The sequence below is a fragment of the Micromys minutus genome, assembly GCF_963924665.1.
Source record: "Micromys minutus genome assembly, chromosome: 13".
In the NCBI taxonomy this organism is placed as follows: Eukaryota; Metazoa; Chordata; class Mammalia; order Rodentia; family Muridae; genus Micromys; species Micromys minutus.
This window is the reverse complement of record NC_137982.1, coordinates 12,659,795-12,685,713: the sequence shown is the minus strand read 5'-3', so window position 1 is coordinate 12,685,713 and position 25,919 is coordinate 12,659,795. Positions and strand designations below refer to the sequence as shown.

The 25,919-nt window shown below is 37.1% G+C and overlaps 1 protein-coding gene and 2 pseudogenes across 3 annotated transcripts in view; 2 read left to right on the top strand and 1 right to left on the bottom strand.

Moving 5' to 3' along the window:
- Window positions 1-8,681: 8,681 nt before the first annotated feature.
- LOC308428552 (mortality factor 4-like protein 1) lies at window positions 8,682-9,633 on the bottom strand (annotated as a pseudogene). Its single transcript has one exon. The product of its transcript is annotated as a mortality factor 4-like protein 1 (transcript).
- A 9,998-nt stretch (window positions 9,634-19,631) lies between these two features.
- On the top strand, window positions 19,632-20,585 carry OR1B1 (olfactory receptor family 1 subfamily B member 1; the record flags this gene model as incomplete). Its single annotated transcript, XM_080927062.1, has 1 exon — window positions 19,632-20,585. The coding sequence occupies one exon, from the start codon at window positions 19,632-19,634 to the stop codon at window positions 20,583-20,585; it is 954 nt and encodes a 317-aa protein (XP_080783188.1).
- Window positions 20,586-23,240: 2,655 nt separating this feature from the next.
- Window positions 23,241-25,919, top strand: part of LOC308428840 (olfactory receptor 1J21-like) — a 4,105-nt pseudogene continuing 1,426 nt past the window's right edge. The window contains exon 1 of the transcript in view: window positions 23,241-23,283. The product of the transcript in view is annotated as an olfactory receptor 1J21-like (transcript). The remainder of the gene's footprint in view (window positions 23,284-25,919) is intronic.

Genomic DNA, 25,919 nt, shown 5'->3' with positions numbered 1-25,919 from the left:
TAAGTCATGCTATTTGATAACGAGTCAGCTCTCTTTATATTCTGGCTTGAAGCGATTCATGTCATATCTGAGGTATCCATGAATCAGAGATGTTAACATTTTGAAAGTTGATTGGATGGCCATAGGGAAAAATAGTTTGTAGGCAAATACTGTAGATACTCCTTTTTGGTCATTAGTTAATGCCACTTACATTTTAGTTTTAATGAACATTTGTTCAAAACATTGCATTATTTTGCCAGCACATGACAAAGTCTTACAACTGGAGTGCCTCAGACAGTAGAAATATATCTTCTTAAATTCTGAAGGCTTAAAGTCTAGGATCAGATTTCTTTTGAGGTCTTTTCCCTTATCTTGTATATGTCTGTATCTCTCTACATCTTCAGTAGACAGATGTAATCTTTATGTATGACTATGTCCTAGATACCTCTCAACAGTACCTGCAATATTGAATTAAGATTAATCTTAATTCTATGCCTTTACAGATTCTATCCCAAGAGACAATCTTGAGATATTGAGACCTATATATAATCTTAAGGTTTGTTATTGTCCTAGAAGATCATTCAGGTAATATAAGTGAGAGAGATAAAAATCAGATTAATAATAGAGAGTTTTGCTGGTTATAGTAGCTGGGGCTAGCATATTTGTTCTCTTAAGGACTGTATGATATCTGCCCAAGATCTTCCGGCTTTTAGACTCTCTCTTGAGAAGTCTGGTGCAATTCTGATAGGTCTGCCTTTGTATATTACTTGGCCTTTTTCTCTTTAGAGCTTTTAATATCCTTTCTTTGTTTTGTACATTTAGGGTTGCGATTTTTTTAAAATCTGAGAACATTTTAATAAATTTGTGATACAGAAGAGTTCTAAGATAATTTGATTAATCAATTACAAATTTACAAAATTAATCTTTGGATTTGTATAAAATATCCTAATTTTACTTTTTAAATTGCTAGGCAGTCCATTTTAAATAATTTTTTATTGGATATTCTCTGTATTTACATTTCAAATGTTATCCACTTCCCCCATCCCCTACCCTCTTCCTTTGTTTCCATGAAGATGCTCTCACTCCCAACTACCCACTCCCATCTTAGCACCCTGGCATTCTTCTACACTGGGAAAAGGAACCTTCACTGGACCAAAGGCCTCTTCTCACATTGATGCCAGACAATGCCATCCTCTGCTATATATGCAAATGGAGCCACGGGTCTCTCCATGTGTACTCATTGGTTGATGCTTTAGTCTCTGGGAGCTCTGGGGGTATGGTTGGTTGATATTTTTGTTATTCCCATGACGTTGCAGACCCTTTCAGCTTCTTCAATACTTTCTCTAGCTCCTCCATCGAAGTTCTTCTTGCTCAGTCCAATGGTTAGCTGCAAGCATCCTCATCTGTATCTTTATGGCTCTGGCAGAGCCTCTGAGGAGGCATCCATATCAGGCTCCTACCAGTAAGCAGTGACTGGGTTTGGTGGTTGCATATGGGATGGATCCCCAGGTGAGGCAGTTTGTGGATGATCTTTAATTAAGTCCCTAATTCACTATTTGTTCCAATATTTCCTCCTATGAGTATTTTGTTCTTTCTTCTAAGAAGCACCAAAGAATTAAAACTTTGGTCTTTTTTTTTTGTGAGCTTCCTAAGGTCTGTGAATTGTTAATTGGGTATTCCGAGCTTTTGGGCTAGTATCCACTTATCAGTGGGTACATATCATGTGTGTTCTTTTGTGCCTGGGTTAAGTCACTCAGGATGATATTTCCTAGTTCCATCCATTTGCATAAGAATTTAATGAATTTGTTGTTTTTAATAGTTGAGTAGTATTTCATTGTGTATATGTTCCACATTTTATATATCCCTTCCTCTGTTGAAGAACATTTGGGTTATTTCCAGCTTCTGGCTATTATAAATAAGGCTGTTAAGAACATAGTGAAGCATGTGTCCTTGTTAGATGTTGCAGTGTCTTGTGGGTTTATGCCCAAGAGTGGTAATGTTGGGTCCTCAGATAATACTATGTCCAATTTTTTGAAGAACTGCCAAACTGATTTTCAAAGTGGTTGTACCAACTTGCAATCCCACCAACAATGAAGGAGTGTTCCTCTTTCTCCACATCCTTGCCAGCATCTGCTGACACCCGAGTTTTTGATCTTAGCCATTCTGACTGGTGTGAGGTGGAATCTCAGGGTTGTTTTTCATTTGCATTTCTCTGATGACTAAGGATGATAAACATTTCTTTAGGTGCTTCCCAACCATTCGATATTTCTCAGTTGAGAATTCTTGGTTTAGTTCTGTGCCCAAATTTTTAATAGGATTATTTGATTCTCTAGATTCTAATTTATTGAGTTCTTTGTGTATATTGAATATTAGTCCTTTATCAGATGTAGGATTGGCAAAAATCTTTTTCCATTCTGTTGGTTGCTGTTTTTTTTTCCTGTTGACAATGTTCTTTGCCTTACAAAAGCTTTGAAATTTTATGAGGTCCCATCTGTGATCTTAGAGAATAGTGCATTGGTATTCTGTTCAGAAAAATTTCCCTGTCCCTAGGGGAATGGTAGGGTGGTGATGTAGGAGTTGGTAGGTAAGCACCCTTATAGAAGCAGGGGTATGAGGGATGGAATAGGGAATTTGCAGAGGGGAAACCTGGAAAGTGGATAACATTTGAAATATAAATAAATTAAATAACCAATAAAAATAAGAAAATAGGCTTTTAACCAAAATTAATTGAATGGGACAAAGATGTTTACTTGTTACTAATAAAAAAATCCACAAAGTTGACCTCTCAATTCTGAATATCTATGTCCCAAATCAAAGGGCACCTACATTTGTAAAAAAAAATTCCTAAAGCTTAAATCATACATTGAACCCCACACATAAATTGTGAAAGACTTCTTCAACCCACTCTTTCCAATCGGCAGGTCATCAAGACATAAGTGAAACAGAGAAATAATAAAACCAACAGACATTTTGAATCAAATGGACCTAACACATTTCTACAGAACATTTTAGCCAAACACAGAAGAATATACGTTCTTATCAGCACTTATAGAACCCTTTCCAAAGTTGACCATATATTTGGTCACAACTCAAATCTCAACAGATACAAGAAGAATGAAGTAACTCCTTGCATCTTATGAGACAACCATGGATTAAAGCTGGAATTCAATAGTAACAGAAACAGCAGAAAGACTACAAATTCATAGAAACTGAAAAAATCTTTGTATAATGACCACTAGGTCAGGGAAGAAATTAATGAAGAAATTACTTATTTTTGAGTATTCATTGAAAATGAAGGCACAACAGACACAAACTTATGGGATACAATGATAGTGGTACTAAGAGGAAAGTTCATAGCACTAAGAGCCTTCATAACAAAAGTAATGAGAGCTCACAGTAGTTATGTAAGAGCATATCTGAAAGCTCTTGAACAAAAAGAAGCAAAGACATCCAAGAGGAGTTGACAGCAGGGCATTACCAAACACAGGGTTGAAAGCAATAAAATAGAAGCAGAGAGACAATACAAATAATCAATGAGACAAAAAAAAATGGGTCTATGAGAAAATCAACAAGATTATCTCCTAGACAAATTATTAGTCAAACTAAAAGACAGAGAGACAGTATCTAAAGTAAAATGAAAATGAAAATGGGACACCCAGGAAATCGAAAGAATCATTAGGTCTTACTTCAAACACTTATATACCACTAAAATTGGAAAATATAAATGGAATAAATGAATTTCTTGGTAGAAATCTCTTACCAACATTAAATCAAGGTCAGGTAATTAATCTCAATTGATATGTAAGCCTTCAGGAGATAGAAACAGTTAGTAAAATTCTCCTAAGCAAAAAAGGTACAGAGTCAGATAATTGTAATGCAGAATCCTACCAGATATTCAAAGAGCAACACTTCTCAAACTATTCCACAAAAAAGAAATGGAAAGAACATTGTCAAACTCTTTTGTTTATGATCCCACAGTCACCCTGATATGTAAACCACACAAAGAGAATTACAGCCTAATCTCCTTATGAACATTGATGCAACAATATTCAGTAAAATACTTGAAAATCAAATCCAAGAACACATCAGACTCATCATCCACCATGATCAAGTAGGCCACACACCAGGAATGCAGGGATTGTTCAACATGTGAAAATACATCAATGCAATTTATCATATAAACAAATTGAAGGACAGAAAAACACATGATAATCTCAGTAGATGCTGAAAGGGCCTTTGAAAAATACCAAAACCCCTTCATTTTAAAAGCCCTAGAGAGCTTTGGAACTTGGGATCTGCCCATGGAAAACTGAGCTCCCAGAACCGCTTCACAGGCACTTTTCCACCTGGACCAAGGTTGAGCCTGAGGTGCAGGTCTGGGGAGTAAACACCAGGAGTTCTTAAAGTGCAGAGAGCATGGTGTTCTCTGGGAAAGGGTAATTTCCAGCCCACAGTGAGGACCGGGTCTCTACCACCTGGACTCAGGATCTGCTTCCAGGTGGCTGAGCTTTCAGATCAGCTGCACAGGCACTTTTCCACCTGGACCACGAGTGAGTCTGATGCACACACCCACCAGTTGCCCAGCAAGGCAATGCAGGGAGTTCTTGGAGTACAGGGAGCATGGAGTTCTTTGGAAAAGGGTCCTTTTTGGCCTAGAGAAAAAGCCAGGTTTCCACCATTAAGACTCAGGACCTGTGGGCAGAGGGCTGAGATCCCAGAACAGCCTTGAAAGAGCTCTCACATCTGAGCCCACAAAGAAAGAACTGAGTCACTGCCATCAGAACTCACTGCCTGTCCAGAAAGAGCTGAACACCCAGGAGCAATCTCCCTCCTGAGGCCACGAGCCTTCAGGCCCACAGGAGAGACAAGCACCAGCTAGAAACAAAAAGATCACCTACAATCATTGACAACAAGATGGCAAGAGGAGAGCGCAAGAACTGAAGCAATAGAAACCAAGACAGCCTGGCAACATCAGAACCCAGTTCTCCTACCACAGCAAGTAGTAGGTTTCCTAACACTCCAGCAAAACAAGATTTAGACTGTATAAAGAAACTCAAAGAAAAAAAAAACCCACATGATCATTTTATTAGATGTCAAGAAAGCATTTGACAAAATCCAACACTCCTTCATATTGACTAGGAAAGATTAGGAATTCAAGGCCCATACCTAAACATAGTAAAAGCAATATACCACAAACCAGTAGCTAACATCAAACTAAGTAGAGAGAAACTTGAAGCAATTCCACTAAGATCAGGGACTAGACAATGGTGCTCACTCTTCCTAACTATTCAAAATAATAATTGAAGTCCTAGACAGATCAATTAGACAACAGAAAGAGGTCACAGGGATACAAATTGGAAAGGAAGAAGTCAAAATATTGCTGTTTGCAGATTACGTGATAGTATACTTAAGTGACTGCAAAATTCAACCAGAGAACACCTAAACCTGATAAACAACTTCAGCAAAGTGGCTGGATATAGAATTAACTAAAACAAACCAGTAGCCTTCCTCTATTCAAAGGATAAACCGGCTGTTTAGAGAAACAACGCCCTTCACAATGATCACAAATAATATAAAATAGGTTGGTATGACTCTAACCAAGAAAATTAAAGATCTGTATGAAAAGAACTTCAAGTTTCTAAAGAAGAAATTGAAGAAGATCTCAGAAGACAGCAGATCTTCCATGCTCATGGATTGGCAGGATTAATATAGTAAAAATGACCATCTTGCCAATACTAACCTCCAGATTCAATGCAATCCCAATCCAATTTCCAACTCAATTCTTCCAAGAGTTGAAAAGAGCAATTTGTAAATTCATTTGAAATAAGAAAAAAATACAGGATATCTAAAACTATTTTCAACAATAAAAGAACTTCTGGGGGAATCACCATCCCTGATCTCAAGCTGTATTACAGAGCCATAGTGATAAAAATTGTATGATATTGGTACAGAGACAGGCAGGTAGATCAGTGGAATAAAATTGAACAACCAGAAATGAACCCATATACCTATGGTTACTTGATCTTTGACAAGAACCTAAAATCATCCAGTGGGAAAAAGATAGTATTATCAACAAATGGTGATGGTCCAACTTGTAGTAAGCATGTAGAACAATGCAAGTCAATCCAATACATCCTTTTAACCCTGTACAATGCTTAAGTCCAAGTGGATCAAGGACCTCAACATAAAACTCGATACACACAAACTAATAGAAGAGAAAGTGAGGAAGATCTTAGAATGCATAGGTACTGGAAAAAATTCCCTGAACAGAACATCAATGGCTTATGCTTTAAGATCAAGAGTCCACAAATGGGACCTCATAAAATTGCAAAGTTTCTGTAAGGCAAAGGAGATAATCATTAGGACAAAATGGCAACCAAAAATGGGAAAAGATCTTTGCCCATCTTACATTTGGTAGAAGGCTAATATTCAATAGATACAAAGCATTCAAGAAATTAAAATCCAGAGAATCAAATAACCCTATTAAAATGGAGGACAGAGATGAACAAAGAATTCTAAACTAAGGAATATCATATGGCTGAGAAGCTCTTAAAGAAATGTTCAACATTCTTAGTCATCAGGGAAATGCAAATCAAAACAACCCTGAGATCCCATCTCACATCAGTCAGAATGGCTAAAATAAAAACTCATCTGTCAGCAGATTCTGGCAAGGATGTGGAGAACGAGAAGTACATCTCCATTGTTGGTGGGATTGTAGCCTGGTACAACCACTCTGGAAATCAGTCTGGTGATTCCTCAGAAAATTGGACATAGTATACTACTTGAGGACCCAGCTATACCACTCTTGGGCATATACCCAAAAGATGCTCCAACAAATAACAAGAACACATGCTCCACTATGTTCTTTGCAACCTTATTTATAATACCCAGTAGCTGGAAAGAACCCAGATGTCCTTCAACAAAGGAATGGATACAGAAAATGTAGTAATTTATACAATGGAGTCATTAAAAACAATGACTTAATGAAATATTTATGCTAATGAATGGAACAAGAAAATATTATCCTAAGTAAGGCAACCCAATCAAAAAAAAAAAAAATAACCACACATTGTATGCACTCACTGATAAATAAATATTAGCTCAAAAGCCCGGATTACTGAAGATACTAGTCACAGACATGAAGCTCAAGAAGAAGGAAGACCAAAGAGTAGATGCTTCAGTCTTTCTCAGATGGGGGAAACAAAAATATCAACAGGAGAAAATTTGGAGACAAAGTTTGAAGTAGAGACTGTAGCATAGGCCATCCAGAGACTGCCTCACCTAGAGATCCAGCCCAAATACAGCTATCAAAACCAGACAATATTGATGATACCTAGAAGAGCATGCTGACAGAAGCCTGATATAGCTGTCTCCTGAGAGACCCCGGTAGATCATGAGAATTCCAGAGGCAGATGCACACAACCCACCACTGAATTGAGAAAGGGGTCCCCAGTGGAGGAGTTAGAGAAGGGAATAAAAAGCTCAAGAGTTTTGCAACTCCATAAGAACAATAACACCATCCAACCAAAGCTTCCAGGGATTAAACCACTATCCAAAGAGTATAAATGGATGGGTCCATGGCTCCAGCTGCACATGTAGCAGTGGATGGCCTTGTGGTTGTCAAGGGAAGAAAAGCTCTTGGCCTTGCCAAGGCTCGATGGCTCAGTGTAGGGGAATGTCAGGGCAGGGAGGTGAGAAGGGGTAGGTAGGTGGAGGGGTACCCTCATAGAAGCATGGGCAGGGTGCATGGGATAGAGGGCTTATGGATGGTTAACCAGAAATGGGGATAACTTTTGAAATGTAAATAATATATATCCAATAAAAAAACAGATTTTATTTTCTAGCAGAGTAACCCCATTCTGGTGAATGAATGGCAATCTATATGGACAACATGATTGGGTCTTTTCTTTTTTTTTCTCTTTTTTATTAGATATTCTGTATTTACATTTGAGATGTTTTCCCTTTATCCTGCTCCACTCCTATCTTCCCTCCCCCCACCTCCAATTGCCTTCACAAAGGTACACTTCCTTCTTTTTTTATTTTTTCATTTTTTTTTTGAAATTTAAAGAAAAAATTTATTGAAGATCTAAAAAACAACTCCTACAAGATTGACTTTTCCATAAAACTGTAGCTACACGATGCATTGCATCTATCATGTTAAAACATGCATTAGACACAAATACAAAAACCATGAAAACAAGCCACCATTCTTTAACAATTGAGCAAAGATAAAATGTTAAGGAAAAACATGGATGACTTGCAAAGGATGGGCTCTTTAAGCACCATTAAAAAAAAAAAGAGCACAGATGGATGAGTGTTCAGTTATGTACACTGAAGTGAACCTTTGGCACTAGGAATCAGAGCATTTTGCAATAGAGCATTAACACATATTATAAAACTGCGTAGTATCAAAGGAACAGAACCACCAGCATTCACAAGCAGCTTCATCAACTAGGCAAACTGTCTACAGCACGTCTCTCTGTTGTCCATCACTGATACACTGGTAAAAACTTTGAAATAAAAAAAAAAGAAAAAAGAAAAAAGGAGCAATCACTCCTTTTTATTTTCTCTGTTTAAACAGAAAACAGACATCAACTCTGTTATACACTAACAGTCTTCAAAGTATATCATTTGTACAAGAGAAGGACTAAGAACCAAACTGTTTACAGAGACCCAAGCACAAGTGAGAGAGAGCACACCCCTCACACGGCTTTCCGATGGTACTCAGGAGGAGCCACTTCATAATCACGGGCACTGAACAAAGTTGCAGAATTCTTCGCCAGGTACTTGAGGAAATCATGTAGATAGTTCAGTAATAAAGCAAGGCTTTTCTCATCTAAAGGTGTATAGGCCAACATCGCTCCAATTTGCACAAATAATCTCAGTAAATGTGGTGTTTCATACACCTGGGACATGGGAACATCGGGGTGATGGGCCAGAATTTCAGCGTACTGTGCTCTCTCAAATTTGTAGAGTAGCTGAGTGCCCAACATTACACCGAAGTACTCCTTTATCCCTTCCACAACCTCATTAACAGCATACTCCTTATTATCTGTATTTCCTGGAGACTTCTTATAATTTGCATAATCCTCCAAAATGGAATCCACATTCTTCTTGGCAGGAAGATAAAAAAGCTGCTTTTGTCTGGTGATTAAGTCCCAGTCATCCACAAGCCATAGTTTCAGCTCTTCAGGAATCCTTACTTTAATTTCAACTCTGTTCATAAATGTTTCTTCATTTTCAACAGTAGGATCTACCCGGGCTCTCTTCTTCCTAGGAGGCTGAGGTGTCTCACTGGTACTGCCACCATCTCCATTTCCAGGTGTTTTCTGCTTGTTCTTTTTTGTTTTCACTTCAACGTTTTTCTGTTGCAGACCAGATGTCTTCTTCCCTGGAGCAGCCCCTCTCATTCTGCCCTCTGCATATTGCTCCTGATTGGCCTTTTGAAGTTCTCGCTGTTTCTGCAAATTGGTGTCCACATATTTGAGTACTCTGCTTTCTGGCACCCATTCATCCCAATTTTTATTCCAACTTCACTTTTTTGTCCTTTATGGCAACCTTTACACACTTTGCTTCATAAAGAAGAGGCCCATGAAAGCACAGCACTCGCTCAACCTCCTGGAATTTAGGCTTCGGGTCCTACTTGGGCGCCATTTATCGGTGCACTTCCTTCTGATCCCCCTCTCTACCCCTTTGCCTTGGCATTCCCCTATACTGGGAAAACATGCCCTCTCTGGAATAAAAGCCTCTTCTCATATTGATGCCAGACACGGCTATCTTTAGCTACATGTGCAACTGGACCAATAGGTCTCTCAATGTGTGCACAAAGGTTGGTGTTTTACTCTATGGGAGTTTTGGAGGGTTTGGTTGGTTTATAACGTTATCATCCCATGAAGTTGCAATCCCTTTCAGCTCCTTAGGTCCTTTTTTTCTTAGCATCCTCATTGAGATCCCTGAGTTCAGACTGATGGTTAGCTGCAAGCATGCTCAGCTGTATCTATATGACTCTAGCATAGTCTCTGAGGGGGCATCTCTGTCTGGTTCCTGCCAGTAAGTACTTTTTGAGATCAGCTATAGTGCTTGGATTTGGTGACTGCATATGTGGTAGATCCCCTGGTGAGGCGGCTTCTGAGTGATCTTTTTTTTCAATCCCTGTTCTTCTATTTGACCTTGCATTTCCTCCCATGAGAGTTTTGTTTTCTAAGAGGGGTGATTTTATTTATTTATTTATTTATTTATTTATTTGTTTGTTTGTTTGTTTGTTTGTTTGTTTATTAATTATATTAGCATGCTGTCTCTTTTTTCAGACACACCAGAAGAGGGCATTTGTTCCAACTGTAGATTTTTTGTGAAATATCATGTGGTTGCTGAGAATTGAACTCAGAACCTCTGGAAGAGCAGCCAGTGCTCTTAAATGCTGAGTCATCTCTCCAGCCCATGGACCTTTTTTAAAAAGTGGGGACCACCAAGTCATGTGGTAAAGGGGAGTTGTGGGGCAGGGAGGATTTGGGGAAGGAGTTTTAGTAAGATCAAAATAATTTCTTTTTTACTGATCTCTACCAGGCAGTATACACCAGCTGATAAGGGGCACCCATCACATATACAGCAGAGGACTACTTGATCAGGGTTCAGTCAGAGAAGTTGCACCTAACCCTCAAAGGACTGAAGGCCTCAGGGAGTTTCTATGTCTGGCAAGATGGGTGGGGTGGGGACATCCTCATGGAGACAGGGAATGTGGGGAGGAGGTATGGGATGTGAAACAGTCAGAGGATGGACCAGGAATGGAATAAAATCTGGAGTGTAGAAATTAAAAAAAGGAAAAAACCCCTTTTATAGACTCTGTTAATTTCATATCATGTACCTTAATCCCACTTATCTCATCCCTTCATTATCTGTCTTCTACTCATGCAACCTTCCCTTCAAAAAAAAATCCAAAGAAGCAAGCAAGCAAGCACCCAACCAGCCTAACATGCTTCCATGGAAACTGTGGTGTGCCAGGGTATCACACAACATACCCCTTTCCCTAAACACGTCCACTTGAAAACACCCACTGCAGAGCCTTTGGTCCGGTTTAAGACCTCTATCTGATGTTACATGATCAAGACTGGATCGTCACCTGGACCCCTCTCAATTATCCTGTTGCTGCCCAGTGTCATGGAGTTCCCTCAGCATGGATCTGCAAAATTTGCCCCATCATGTGTTCAAGCAGTTGGGGTAGACTAACCCTGAGCACCCAATCGCTGAATCTGGGCCAGGGTAGAAGCTAAGTTGGCCAGTCCACCAGATCTTGTGTCACCAGAGCCAGCTCTCCTATGCTACCCAGACAAGGAGCGGGGCAAGCTTTCCAGAGTGTGATGGCCAATGCAGGGAGGGTCAGCTCTGCATAGTTCTCAGACATTAAACGTCCTCATGCTACCACTCAGATTAGGGACATCTTCATGGTTTTTTTGTGGTAACACAGGGCTCAGACATTAACACAGACCCTGGTTGTGATAGGACCGCTAACCCAGACATGGTCCCTGCAGCAGCATGGGCTTTGATGCTACCATGGTCTCAGGTGGGCAGCACAGGGCATTCAGTTCAATCTTCTCCACTTGCTCTGGCCATCAGGATGGTCTCAGGCAGCACCCTGACCACTGACCACAGGTGATGCTCTGTGAAAACATGAGCACATGAGCCACAGATTCTGGCTGTGGTAGGGCCATGAACCCAGCACACCCTTTGGCAGCAACCTGGGTGTAGATGTAGCCATGTCCTCAGGTGGTAGCCCAGACTCCTTCTATCTGCCACTCCTCAGCACCACAGAGTTGTTAGTTTCACCTTTCTCCTTTGGTTTCATTTTCTCTCCCATTTCTTCACCACATAATCCAACTTTTCCTTCTCTCCATTACATAATTGCCCATTTTAGTGGTGCTTGCCATGAGGATGGGGTGGGTGCTTAGGTGTCTTCTAGCTGCCCCAGGTCCATTGGGGTACAGGGCAGGGTGCATGGGCGTGTATACTCTGGCTGCTCAGGAACTTCAGGTCTGTGTGATGTGGTGCTTTTGTGTCTCTCTTCCAGCCATCCAAGGACCATGAAGCCATGGAGCAGGCCAACATATCTTTCTTTATGAAAATTAATGGAAATTAACAAATTTGTAGCATTAAACAATTTTACCATTGTAATTTCAAAGCTATATTATGAAAATTTTAATTCTGAAAGTTAAGTTTCAAATTTAAAAGTGTTTACCAGTTATATTATGAATGGTCTTAGTTAATTATTTCATGTTCGCTTCAGGTAAAATGATTTAATGGTATTTAGTGTTTCCTAACATTAACATTTGGTGATTTCATTTTTTAATTTTTTTATTATTTTGGTAATGAGTCATTCATAAATTTCACCACTATACTTTCTATTTTTTACAAATGTATGTAATTTTTGCTGCTACTATACTCTTTAAACAGTGTTTGAAAATTTCTTTTTTTAAATTGAAAAATTTTATTTTAAAAAACAAAGATAAATGTACAGATTTTAAGCATTTTTGCATAAAAGTATATGAATACATTTTTGTCAGTACTTGGTTTTTTTAAAGGTTTGATAGTGTGCATTAAGATCTTACTAGTTATAATGAGCTTAAGGTACATTTAAAACAAGTTGTAACCTGAAATTAGTCAAAGTTTTCTTGGTGTATAAAGATTAAGCATAATGGTTTTTCATTTTCTTTTTTTTTTGTCCTTTGTTTTTCCTTGAACTTCATATAGTCTGAGAGTTGTTTCTGGGGTGTTCTGAGCTTTCATGGGTTAGTATCTAATTATCAGTGACTGCATATTATGTCTGTTCTTTTGTGACTGGGTTATCTCACTCAGGATGATATTCTCTAGATGCATCCAATTTTTTAAGAATTTCATAAAGTCATTACTTATGATAGCTGAGTAGTACTCCATTGTGAAAATATACCACAATTTTTGTATCCATTCATCTATTGAAGGACATCTGAGTTCTTTCCAGCTTCTGGTTATTATAAATAGAGCTACTATGAACATTGTGGTGCATGTATCTTTGTTGTATGTTGGAGCGTCTCTGGGGTATATGCCCAGGAGTTGAATAACTGGGTCTTCAGGTAGTACTATGTCCAATTTTCTGAGGAATCGCCAGGCTGATTTCCAGAGTGGTTGTACCAGTTTACAAACCTACCAACAGTGGAGGAGTGTTCCTCTTTCTCCACATCCTCGCCAGCATCTGCTGTCATCTGAGTTTTGGATCTTGGCCAATCTGACTGGTGTGAGGTGGAATCTCAGGGTTGTTTTGATTTGCATTTCTCTGATGGCACTTCCTTAGATGCTTCTCAGCCATTCGATATTCCTCAATTGAGAACTTTTTGTTTAGCTCTCTACCCCATTTTAAATAGTGTTGTTTGATTCTCTGGTGTCTAGTTTTTTGAGTTCTTTGTATATCTTGGATATTAGGTCTCTATCTGATGTGGAGTTGGTAAAGATCTTTTCCCACTCTGTAGGCTGCCGTTTTGTTTTCTTGACAGTGTCCTTAGCCTTACAGAAACTTTGCAATCTCATTAAGTCCCATTTTTCAATATTTGACCTTATAGCATGAGCCATTGGTGTTCTGTTCAAGAAATGGTGAATTCATTTTTATGTTTTTTGTTCAGTTTTCATGGTAAATAAATATATGAATGTTTAATTTGTAATTTTATTAACTGGACTTCTTGACAACTGTTACCAGAGTCATAAACACATTTTTTTTTGCTGCCAGGGGAGATGGCATAATGTATCTGAATGTCTGCCTTTATGGTTTAATTGTTGGAATATAGTGTTTATTTCACCCAAATTATAATTCTAGGAAATCCCCTTATAATTATTTAAAGACCCATTTTAATATTATCACAGCATTAATGATAAATGTGTTTCTTTTAAAGGGGATTTTAGATATTCATTTCAGCCTTGCACAGAGATGAAAGAAAGCAAAAGAAATAAAGATTAAAATACAATTAATCTTGTAAATCTTTATTCTTGGTAAACAATGTGTTGGGAATGATTAGAAAGATAAGGCATTTTCATGTGTCAGGGTATTATGATTAATGAAGTATTATTCCTCACTGGCCAGTTAGCTACCTACTCTTGAGGGATTGCTTTGTGCCAGGAATTGGACTCAGCACTGGATATAGAAGTGAATTTATTATAGATGCTTTCATCTAGAAACCTAGTTCAATATAAGGACTGAAACAGACACTGTGAACCTTAACCAACCTCAAAATTCTGAATTCACTCTGGTTAGATATTTCTTTTTTTTTCTTACAACATTATTTAAAAAACAGATGCACAGATTTTAAAAGGCATTTTGGTATAAAATCATATGAATATATATTTGTCAGTACTTGAGTTTTTTCAAAGGTTTGATAGTATGCATTGAAGTCTTACTAGTTATAATAAGCATAAAGTCCATGTAAAACAAAATATAACATGGAACTAATAACTGTATCAGCAGTAGAGAAAGAAGCATGAACTACGATTGAGTATTTTACTAGGTTCCAGTCTCTATAGACACACTCAGTATATAATAGTATAGTCTTCATAACATATGCATCAAATCCAGGCTTTGTTTACACTTTATACAATGATAGATTTGAGATGTTAACTAATCATTAACGCCACAGAGCTTGTAGGTGTTATGTCTCAGAATGGATCCAAAACTACTTGGGACTCTTGCATTACATGTCTATCATAAGAAGTCAGAAATGTGATTATTGTGTAATTTATAGGGTAATTAGCATGGTATATTCCTGGGAATTGAATAATCCCCTCTAACCTATCAGGGTCAGTGGCATTGTATCATTAGAAAAGACTTGAAGTTCTTTTAGCTCTCCTCTGAGAACATGTCCATCTTAACTTAAGAGTTGGCAAGCATTGTCTCTGACGTCTTTTAATAGCACTAGGGAGATGATCCCTTGGACTACACAACTGCTAAATTTCACCCAGTCTCACTAGCCCTGACCCTCTGCTCTAATAGAGACCTGCCTTCAGAACAATGGATAGATCCCAACAGCCAACCAGCAAACTAATAGAGTCCACAGTCAGAAATTCCTTACCAGGTGAATGTGCTATGAGGAGGTAACCTTTGTTTTTCATCACATTTATCTCTCTGGCTCTCATCTTTACTGATAACCTGTCACTCACGCTGTATCCACCTATGCTTAACAGCATCTTCTCTCTTTTATGTTATCATGCCCATTTCTTCTCTCTCTCTCAGTCACCTTTCTGCCATTGGACAACTTTCCTTGTTTTTATATCCATCTTTTCTCATTTATTATTCTTGCTCCCTCTTCTCCTTTATCGACACCCTTTTATGAGCATTTCCTTATTTTTTTATCCCTCCATCCCGTCCACATTTTTAGTTTGTGACTTAATGTCCACATGTCCTTCTTATTTCCTCAAAATCACCATTTTGCCTGAGTCGTAATTTCCTTTAAGTTCTCAACACTAATTTTTTAAAAAAAGATTTATTTTGTGTATTATGAGTTCACTGTCATTGTTTTCAGACACAACAGAAGAGGACATCAGATCCCATCTCTGATGGTTCTGAGCCAACATGTTGTTGCTGAGGATTGAACTCAGGACCCCTGGAAGAGCAGTCAGGAGGTCTTAACCACTGAGCAATCTCTCCAGCCTCAACCTTTATTCTATTTCTGCCTCTCACTATTTCAGAATACTTTTCTTTTCTTTTTTAAAAACTCTTAAATTGGGAAGTAAAATTTTTATGTAGTTATATTCAACATGATGTTTACAAGCAAAGTGGTTTAATCAAGTGAATTAATATAAATATTATTTCAAATGCTTATTTTTTAATATATACACTAAATACACCTTAAATTATTTTATTGATTATTTTATTTATTCACATTTCCCCCTTCCCAGTTTTCTCTCTGCAAACCCCCACTCCCTTAAATTACTTTTAATAATGTTATACATTATTATTAATTTAGTCACTATGTTATGCAATAAATTTATTTAACTTATTTCTACTATTTAACTGAAGTTTTGTATCTTTTTGAAAGTTTAAATTATTTTTAATTTTTGAAATTTCCAATACAATGTTTTTATTAGTGCGCCATTGTTCTGTTGACGTTCTCGGCTACCATGAGTTCTTTTGTTTCTTTAATGTGTATATTCAGTCTATACTCTCCTTACATCTCTCACTTCCCCCTCATTTACCATCCTGCATTCTTTGTTTTCTACTCTTATTAGTTCTTCTCTTCATGTCTTCATGTCCATTGTTGACACTCACATGGTTTTAGTCATTTCTCAAATAGATGCATGGGATTTTAGAAAAAAAAGTTTAGGGAAATGTACCAATTAAAAGTAAATGTTGCATTTCAATAATAATTTTTAAAAGGTTTATCATTTGCATAAAGCGTTCCCCTGTAAGCACAGACAAGTAGGTACACATATATACTCAGTTTCATCCATACATCATTCACTTGGAATGCCAGATGCTGTCTGCATAAAACAGAAAGCTATTTTGTTTTCACTTGGAAGTGTTTTAATAAGTAAGGCCTTGGGATTTTGTTACCTCTTTAGCAATCTTTTCATGACTTTATTCCCTCCATTTACTTCATCTAAGGCTTAAATGAGACCAGCTACTAAGTAAGATCTAATGTCCCTTTGCTCATTGTTATGGTTTGTATATGCTTGGAACAGGGAGTGTCACTATTTGAGGGTGTGTCCCTGTTAGAGTTGCATGGTTTATTGGAGTAACTGTGTTACGGTGGGAATGGGCTTTGTCCTAGCTTTCTGGAAGCCAGTATTTTGCTAGCAGCCTTCAGATGAAGATGTAGAACTCTTAGCTCCTCCTGCACCATGCCTGGATGCTGCCATAATCCTGCCTTGATAAAGATAGACAGAACCTCTGAACCAGTAAGAGCCTCAATTAAATATTTTTCTTTACAAGACTTGCCTTGGTCATGGTGCCTGTTCACATTAGTATAACCCTAATTAAGGCACTCACGATTATGATATTATACATTGTACTATTTTAATCTGTCATTTATTCTCTATTCTTTTCAGGCTATGGCTTCTTTATGGTCTTTTTGTTGAGCTGTCACATTATCTTATCACAAGTTTACAATCAATAATGGTAAAAGAGATGAATCAATCAATAAATAAGTGAATAAGTAAGTGAGTAGTTTTCATAGTATGTGACTTCCTATTATACTAATTTAGTGAAACTGATTTCTGGGCATCCATATAAAAATTCTGATAGTCAAAGTACTTCTCTAAAAATCTCATTTTTCATTTAGAGATATGGAATTTTAAAAAATATTATTTAAGAACCATTTCCAAAACCCTATTTTTTCTCATTTCTTTTAAATATTTGAGAAGCATGGATTTTATTTTCCAAGCACTGTGTAAAATAAAAGTTTTACTGTGTGTGAAACTGCTTGATAACAACAACTTTACTCTTGGTTTTTGTGTGACTGACTATAATCTGTTCTTCAATCCCTTTTATCCTTCCTGGTTCCTGTATTTCTAACTCTCCAGTATATAAAACTCTCAGCTTTGTTGCACATTGCACTTTCCATAAGAACAAACTCTCAGCCCTTTGCTCTAACAGTTGTTTTGCTCAAGTATGTGAACTTCTGACTGACTATTAGTCAGCAGTAAGTTCATCTTTGAGAATTTAGGCTGAACATAATATTGTAAGTTGTTTTTGTGGAGGCCCTAGTTAAAGGGACTGAGAAAGGAAGTGAATATAGGACAAAAGTGATAATCCTCTGGCATTATGAAAACTAGCTAGCAGATAGAGTTTTCAGATATGACTGATTTGTCTATGTCCTGCCATTTAAGTCTCTCATGTCGTTGGTAACAGAGTCTTACAATGGGCAACCAAGAATACAGCAATAACCCATATGTTTTGTGTGTTTCTTGGGTGATCTTGACTAACAACTCATAGGGAGATATCTCTTGTTTGATACTGATATTTTCATTTAACAAACAATGTCTTCTGGGTATGGCATTGTCCATCTATTGCAGGTATGGGTTTTTTGTGCAGTTTAAAGTCTGCAAGTCCCCAATAAGTCTTACATTTGCTTCTCTGAGGTACCTCAATATGTTTACCCATCAGAATGTGTTTTCCTTTTTAATCGTTTAGTCTGAGGAATTAGTATACTTTATAGATTAGTATTAGCCACTCTATGTATGGCATAGATCCACAATTGAATTACTATGGAAAATTATTTTCAAACTCATGTAGTAAAGGCTAAAAGGCCAAAGTTTCCACATGCTTTCTCACCTTGAGTATTGATATTTATACTACACAGAACTAAGTTTATATCAGAATCTACCTTCACTGATTCTTGGTTGTGTACCACTGTCAGTGAAAGTTTAGCCTATGGAATGTCTAGGATTCCTTTGGTAGTTTCTATTTCCTGCATCACACAGGTAAAAACTTATACTCTAAAGCACATGGAATATTATTACTCAAGATTCATATTCATTGCTATCTATCATTTACTATAGACCCTTGTATTTTCATTGTATTCTTAGAAGAATGATAATCACAATATTTCCTATAAATTAGTTTCTGGGCAGAGAGGAGAGGGGAGGACAAAGGAAGAAGAAGAAGCAAAAGAAGGAGAAGGAGAAGGTTGTGGAGGGGAAAGAGATAGAGAGAGAGAGAAATAGAGAGATATTGGAGGGAGAGGGACAATGAACTAGAGAGATATACAATGTGTGAGAGGTCATGATGCTCACAGATGAGGGTAAAGTGTGTGCTGGATAGATGCAGTGTAGAATGAGAGCTTGAGATCTGATAATGAAAGTGTATGCAAGAGACATCACACTGCTTGGATTTGATTCTGAAGCTTCTGTATTTTAGTCATGGAGTCATGTGTCTAAAGGTTACTCTGGAATCACTGTTGAAGATATATCAGAACAGCTATTCAGAGACACTGGGAATGAGCCTGTGGAAGTTAGTAATGATCAAAGATTCCAAAAAAAAATTAAATCGTGGTAATGGATTAAAAAAAGATAGATACATTGGGAAACACAGAAATTAAAGATTGACTGGATTTGGGGAGTTGAGGCAGGTATTCCTTCAGGTGGTTTGTACATCAGGATAATATTGGCAGAACTAAAATACAATGAAGAAAGAAGAAAAGTAGGTAATCTCAAGGCAATACAAGAAATTTCACTGTAAAAGTTGGTTGGTAGGAAGCAACCAATTCTTTATATGCTATATTTCTTGAAATTTCTCTTTGCAGGCACAGAGAGAAGAAGTTATAAAGTTGACAGTGAGGTAAGGTCTGGATGGAACACAAAGAGCTGAAAGCAGTGGATACAGGTATTCATCTTATGATGACTGCCATTGTTAGGAGATAAACAAGTTTGCATGAAAATATGAGAATGAATGAAGGGTTTATTATTGTACCTATAAGGACTTATATAGGTGTGTAGATTAGATGGAACAAGCTTCTAGAATGGGTTAGAAAGATATAAGGGGAGAAATAGCTATAAAAATTAGTACATTTACTTAGAGGAAGAAACTAAATATTTAAGGACCTTATATGACATTATTGAGTTAGGTAGAAATGAACTGATCCTTAATCTTTGACCCCCGATTTAGGCTTTGACCTAATATCTGCTTCACACAACTGCAACTCATCATGAACTGTGCCCCCAATGCATCACATTCTCCAATCTTCTTGCTCCTTGGGTTCTCCAGGGCTGTTTTACCCCACAGTTTACTCTTTCTATTGTTCCTATTTATTTACCTGACTACCATATTGGGGAATGTGACTTTGGTACTGCTCATTTCCTGGGACTCTAGGCTCCACTCACCTATGTATTATCTTCTGCGCGGCCTCTCCATGATAGACTTGGGACTATCCACAGTTACCCTGCCACAGCTGCTGGTTCATCTGGCATCTGCTTCTCCAGCAATTCCTGCTGCCCGCTGTTTGACTCAGTTCTTTTTCTTTTATGCATTTGGAGTCACAGATACACTTGTCATTGCTGTTATGGCTTTGGATCGCTATGTGGCCATTTGTGACCCTCTGCACTATGCTTTGGTGATGAATCGACAAATCTGTGCCCGCTTACTGGCCCTGAGCTGGACGGTGTCCATAGTACACACCATGCTGCATGTGGGACTCATCCTGCCACTGTGTTGGGCTGGAGATGCTGAGGGCAATGTTAAACTTCCTCACTTCTTTTGTGATCACCGACCCCTTCTGCGAGCCTCTTGCTCTGACACACATTCCAACGAGCTGGCTATATTCTTAGAGGGTGGTTTTCTCATGCTGGGCCCCTGCTCTCTTATTGTACTTTCTTATGCCCGAATTGGGGCCACCATTTTACGATTGCCTTCAGCTGCTGGTCGCCGCAGAGCAGTCTCCACCTGTGGCTCTCACCTCACCATGGTTGGCTTCCTCTACGGCACAATCATTTGGGTCTACTTCCAGCCTCCCTCACAGAAATCCCAAAATCAAGACATGGTGGCTTCAGTAATGTACACTGCCATTACCCCATTGGCTAATCCATTTGTTTATAGTCTCCGTAATAAGGATGTAAAAGGTGCCCTCCACAGACTATTGAGACAGGGGAGGGTGGACTCCTGAGTAGATTGAATTTAGATATTAGGTGGAAGATAATGTGCTTGGGATGATTTTGATCATGGCTCATTTTAGAGAATAAAAGGAAGTAATAGCCTACAAAACTGAAGCTGCTCCTAATTTGGCTCATGTCAATATTGTGCTATGACAGAGCTGTGGACATTATACACTAGCCCCCACATATGACAAGACCTCCTTTACTTACATCTCCTTCATATATCTTTATCAGATAGATAATATCTCTGTCACCACACCTGGGGTGCTCTGATTTTGGAGTTCTTTAAGGAATATGAAGATAAGATTTAAAAACATTGATCAACTCAGGCACAATGTGCCATGCTTTCATACAGCATGTGTTGGTGCACATAGAAAGAAAATGACAATGATAAATTGGCAAATTTACTACTTATTCTTGTCAATGAACAAGTAAATGTCCAGTAATGAAATAAAATAGTAGTCATAATTCTATTCATGTCTACCCCAGAGTCCATTTGTCACTTTAATGTGAACATGTACTGAATTTCTACTCTATATATTTTAAATTATGTTCAATATTTACTTTTAAAACAAAGTATAGGCAAGACTAAAATAAACTAAACTGCGTCACTGTAGAAAATATCTTAACTCTCAATAATGAAGAAAAATGATTTGGCTTAGTTTTCTGGTGGCTAGAAATTGACATAAACTTTGGCATCTTTTAATAAAGTTTCATGTTCATGTTGATGGTTATATTCCATATTCATACACAAATGTTAGTCTTTCAGCTTTACTTTGTTTTTACAGGACACTCATGCTTTTACTTTATGAGAGGAACCTTAGACACACCTAAAGAGGTAGAATGATTTTAGGCACATTCAACATCATTGCCCAAGCCAAGACTTCATCTCTGTTTCTCCTACTTACTGAGTTTTATGACTTGGAAACTTTTCTGTAGGTGCCTTATCCATCTCAGGACTCATCATCACGTCCAAGCACTTTGAAAACTCAAGTTTAATCTCCACATTTTTTCCCATTTACCTATGAGGTATCTTCTTAGTGCTAAAATATTCATCCACTTTCAGCAATTTTTGACACAGTTTTTTTGGGAGCAAGCATTTCATTTATATGTTTGGTTCTCATGAAATGGCATTGTTCATGCACACACACTTCTCTTCATCACTGTTCTTTCCTCACTTTGAGTCTTTACCAACTGGACTATATTACCTCATTTTGTCAGAGAACTTGTCCACTATCAAAATATCACATGGATTTTTTTCTAATAAAAATGTATGTTTTATTGAAGCTTATCAATAAATGATTATTACATTAAGCAAGGTAAAACACAACTAACATTAGGAAAAAAACAAGGTTGTTTACTTTCTCCAGATCTATTCAATATAGTACTTGAAGCTTTAGCAAAAGATGAAGGATAGCTGAAGCCAATTAAGGGAATACAATACAAATTAGAAAGGAACAATCAAATATTATTTACTGATGACATTATAGAATACATAAGTGACTTTAAAATATATTATGAAACTCCAACAACTTATAAACACTTTTGGCAAAGTAGATATGTTTATGACTAATTCCAAAAATAAAAATAATCAGTGACCCTCCTATTTAGAAACAACTGAGAATGAGATCAGGAAACAACAGACTTCATAAAGGCCTCAAAAATATAAAATACTTTGAGGGAACTCTCATTTAATGGGTTAAAGATTTGAAGTTAATAATTTCAATCCTATGAGGAAAATATCAGAAAATGGAAAGGTTTCCCATCTTCATGAATCCATTGGTATAATTAAAAGAAAATGGTCATATTATAAAAGAAATCCTCAAATTTAAAGTTCACCTCATAAGAATTCCAGCACATAATTCTTTGCAGACCTTGAAAGAAACTGTTTTCGGTATATTTTATTTTTCTCCATGTTTCTTCGATAGCTAATTCATATATAAATGCAACCCACTAAAACTAGGTATAGTTTTCAATATGTATACATAAAACACTATTGTTTCATATGTCTATTTCATTCTCAGGAATAGTGGCTGCTTAAGTATTTTTTAACCTACATTCAATAAATGTATACTGAAGTAGTACGAGTAGACAAGCAGCAGAACAGTTACATTTTATTTTATTTTTTCACTTTATTAAAAAAAAGATAAATGTACAAATTTTCAGCATTTTTTGCGTAAAAGTATACGAATACATTTTTAAGGTTGTAATTAAGTATTTGTGGGTACATATACATACACATAGTATATATGTAACAACAATATAGGAAGTGGCTATTAATTTGAGGGAATAGGAGAGATTAGGAGGGGCTGTAGGGAAGAAAGGGGGATGTGATACAGTTCTATTTTAATTAAAATATATTCTTTTTTGTTTTTCAATAATTTTATTTTTTTCTAATTTTGTAATTTTAATTTCCCATAGCACCGTGGTGATGTTGAAAACAATACAAATACAAAGATGCTCATTTTAACAGTTTATGCATGAGTACGTGTCACACCATTTTTTTGGGAGGTGGTGGTGGGGGACAGTTTTGACAACTGAACAAATCTAAGCTATGGACAAAACAGAAGCCAGATAACTGGTCCTGACACGCCACGCCCCCAACATTTAATATACGTCACTCAATGGACACCTGAATCAGCTGGAAACACAGTAACAGAACATCGATGCGCATCTCTATATTTCTAATCAGTGTTCTGTGCAATAGAAGTAAGACAGAACACTGGGCCCACAGCTCAGACATCAGAGCCGCACCTGTAGGACTGTGTAACGTGTAATAAGACACAATAACTTGTTAGTTTTAAAAATAAACATTGTTATTTAATAATCAGGTGACTTTTAAGAGAATTTAAATGTCCTCATTCAGCTAATAAAAACTGAAATGTCCATGCATATTCTCGAAAGCCCAGACTAGCTACTTAGTATATGCCAAAGAGTCTAAAGTTAGAGTAATAGCCACCAAATTGTAAGAAAATATAAAAAAATAGAAAAAATTTATCATATATTTATATATATTTACGTATTAAAAAAACCCTCAAAAGGAATATACTGTTTGATTTTTATCTTTTCTATAAAAAGCCAGAATGATACTCTTAAAATATGGTTAACATATATTGCCAACACAAGCATCAGGAACTAAACCCCGGTGCTGTTCAACTGTGTCAAAGTAAAACCAGTGAACATTTAAGCCAAGAGTCTGATTATTAAGGCCATACATAACTAACAAAACTAGACAAAGTGCTCCTAACTCTTAAATAATATTTTCTTGTTCTCTTTACCCTAAGTGAAAGATACTAACTTAATTTTGCCCCTAAGTCTTTGCAAAGCAAATCTGGTTATTTAAAAAGAAAAAGGAATGTGAAATAATATTGAAGCTACCTTAACTTTATGAACTAAAAATAAATTAAAATTTTGCATACCATTTGATTGTATGAAAGATACGCAGGTAAGACAACAAACACCTATCATTGGAAGGTTTCATCCGTCTCCAAAATACAGGTGGGTAAGAATGTAGATAGAGCTTTTAAACGCCATTGAATATTTGGCAAAACTGAGGTTATTCAGATTAAAGAACAGATATCAAGACAGAAGATGGAGAAGGTTTTGCCATGCCAGCCCCTCTAAGCACCTTCTCTACGAAGTGCAACGTGAGCTTGTGTGAATTCTGCTCTCTGCATGCAGTGGGGACGATGATGTGCTACTGAGGGATACAGTCAGCATCATCTTACTGACTTTGGGCCTTCGATAATGGAAGCCAAGGTGAAGAACAAACCGGCATTTAAATCCCATCTACAGAGCCAATAAATAGTATGAGTACAACGAACGCCCACCCAGGTGACTTGGAGAGTGATGATGAGGAATAGCCGGTTTCACATAACTCACGGGCATCATTTACACACACTGCAATAAAGTAACTGCCAAACACGCACTGCAAATATATATTACACATTCATGTTCATCACCCCTCCCCACACACCCCCATCACATGGGAGCTGTTTAGAAATACTGAGGAAAACAAATAAAAATCCTATGCTTTAAAAATTTTCTACACTCAGTATTTGGAGAAGAAATCAAGAATATGCTTGCTTTCTTTAAGAGGAATTTTTTTAGTTTCCATCAGACCTTTAGAAGTTGGAGGTATAGGTCAGTGCTGTAACACTCATGGGGTCTGCGTAAGGCCCTGGGCTCAAGGGAGCACTGTCAAAAAACCAACCCCGAAGTAATGGATCATCAGTAAGTCACATAAACTAATAAATTGGAAACTACATCTGTGACATGTTTAGAGAAAACAAAACAGTATTTTTCAGTTTAAGTGCAAAAATAAGTTTATAATCCTTATCAAGCGATTTTTTTTTGCAAAATGTTTATTCTATTAATCCACTGCATTCATAAGATGTTAACACTTTAAATATTTGTCATTTCTAAGTAAACCAGAATCAACACTTTATCATAGATGTAGCTAACAGTTATTCATACTTTTTAAAGGACCTAAAGTTCTCCCAAACTTCAGTACAGGTAGTTTTAGTGCATGTTTTATCTAGCAGATATTTTTTTAAAAAGAAGAAATAATTGTTTCCAACTAAGTAAATATATTATACTATGTTATCAATCCATCAAATCAAAAGCACTCACCAAGCTGAATAAGTTACAAAGAAATAATAATCCTGGGTTACAAGGACTGCACAGTTTTACCCAGGAACATAGACGTCTGACACTTGCGTGGGAAGGCTGAGTTTCACAGTAACGTAGTGACTTCCACTGACACTCGTCCTGAATAGATCACTACCTTGTCTATGTCACAATGGTGCTTTCCAGTGTTCACAATTTGCAGTTTCAATTTGTACACATGTAACTCACTAATATAAGGGACAGTTCTTACTCCTGTCAGCTGTCCCTAAGGAGAAAAATAAACCACCACCCTACATAAAACTGTAAAAATAATCTGACTTAAAACAGATTAATACAACATGGTTTTTCATATTTGAGCTGTTCCTAAACACCAGCACGTAACTTTGCCTGTTTAATGTGTGACAGCTACAGCTTTATTCACTGACAAATTATGCATTTATTTTCTTCAACCACTTTTTCACTTTATCTCAAAAAATCCTGACTTGCTATTTTTAGTCTGTGAATTCTAAACTGTACCTTTGGGGGTAAGCAAAAGAAAGATGATTAACATTGTAAACAAACTAAAAAGTTCCCTAAACTGTTTGAATTTTTAAAATACCATTAAAAAAATCAGTTACACGGTTTCATCTTTCTTTCCATTTTTCAGACTAGTGAGAGGTAGAGCTCTGGATGGACTGGGCTGAGACCCCCTGCCGTGCTCTGGAGTTGAAGATTTA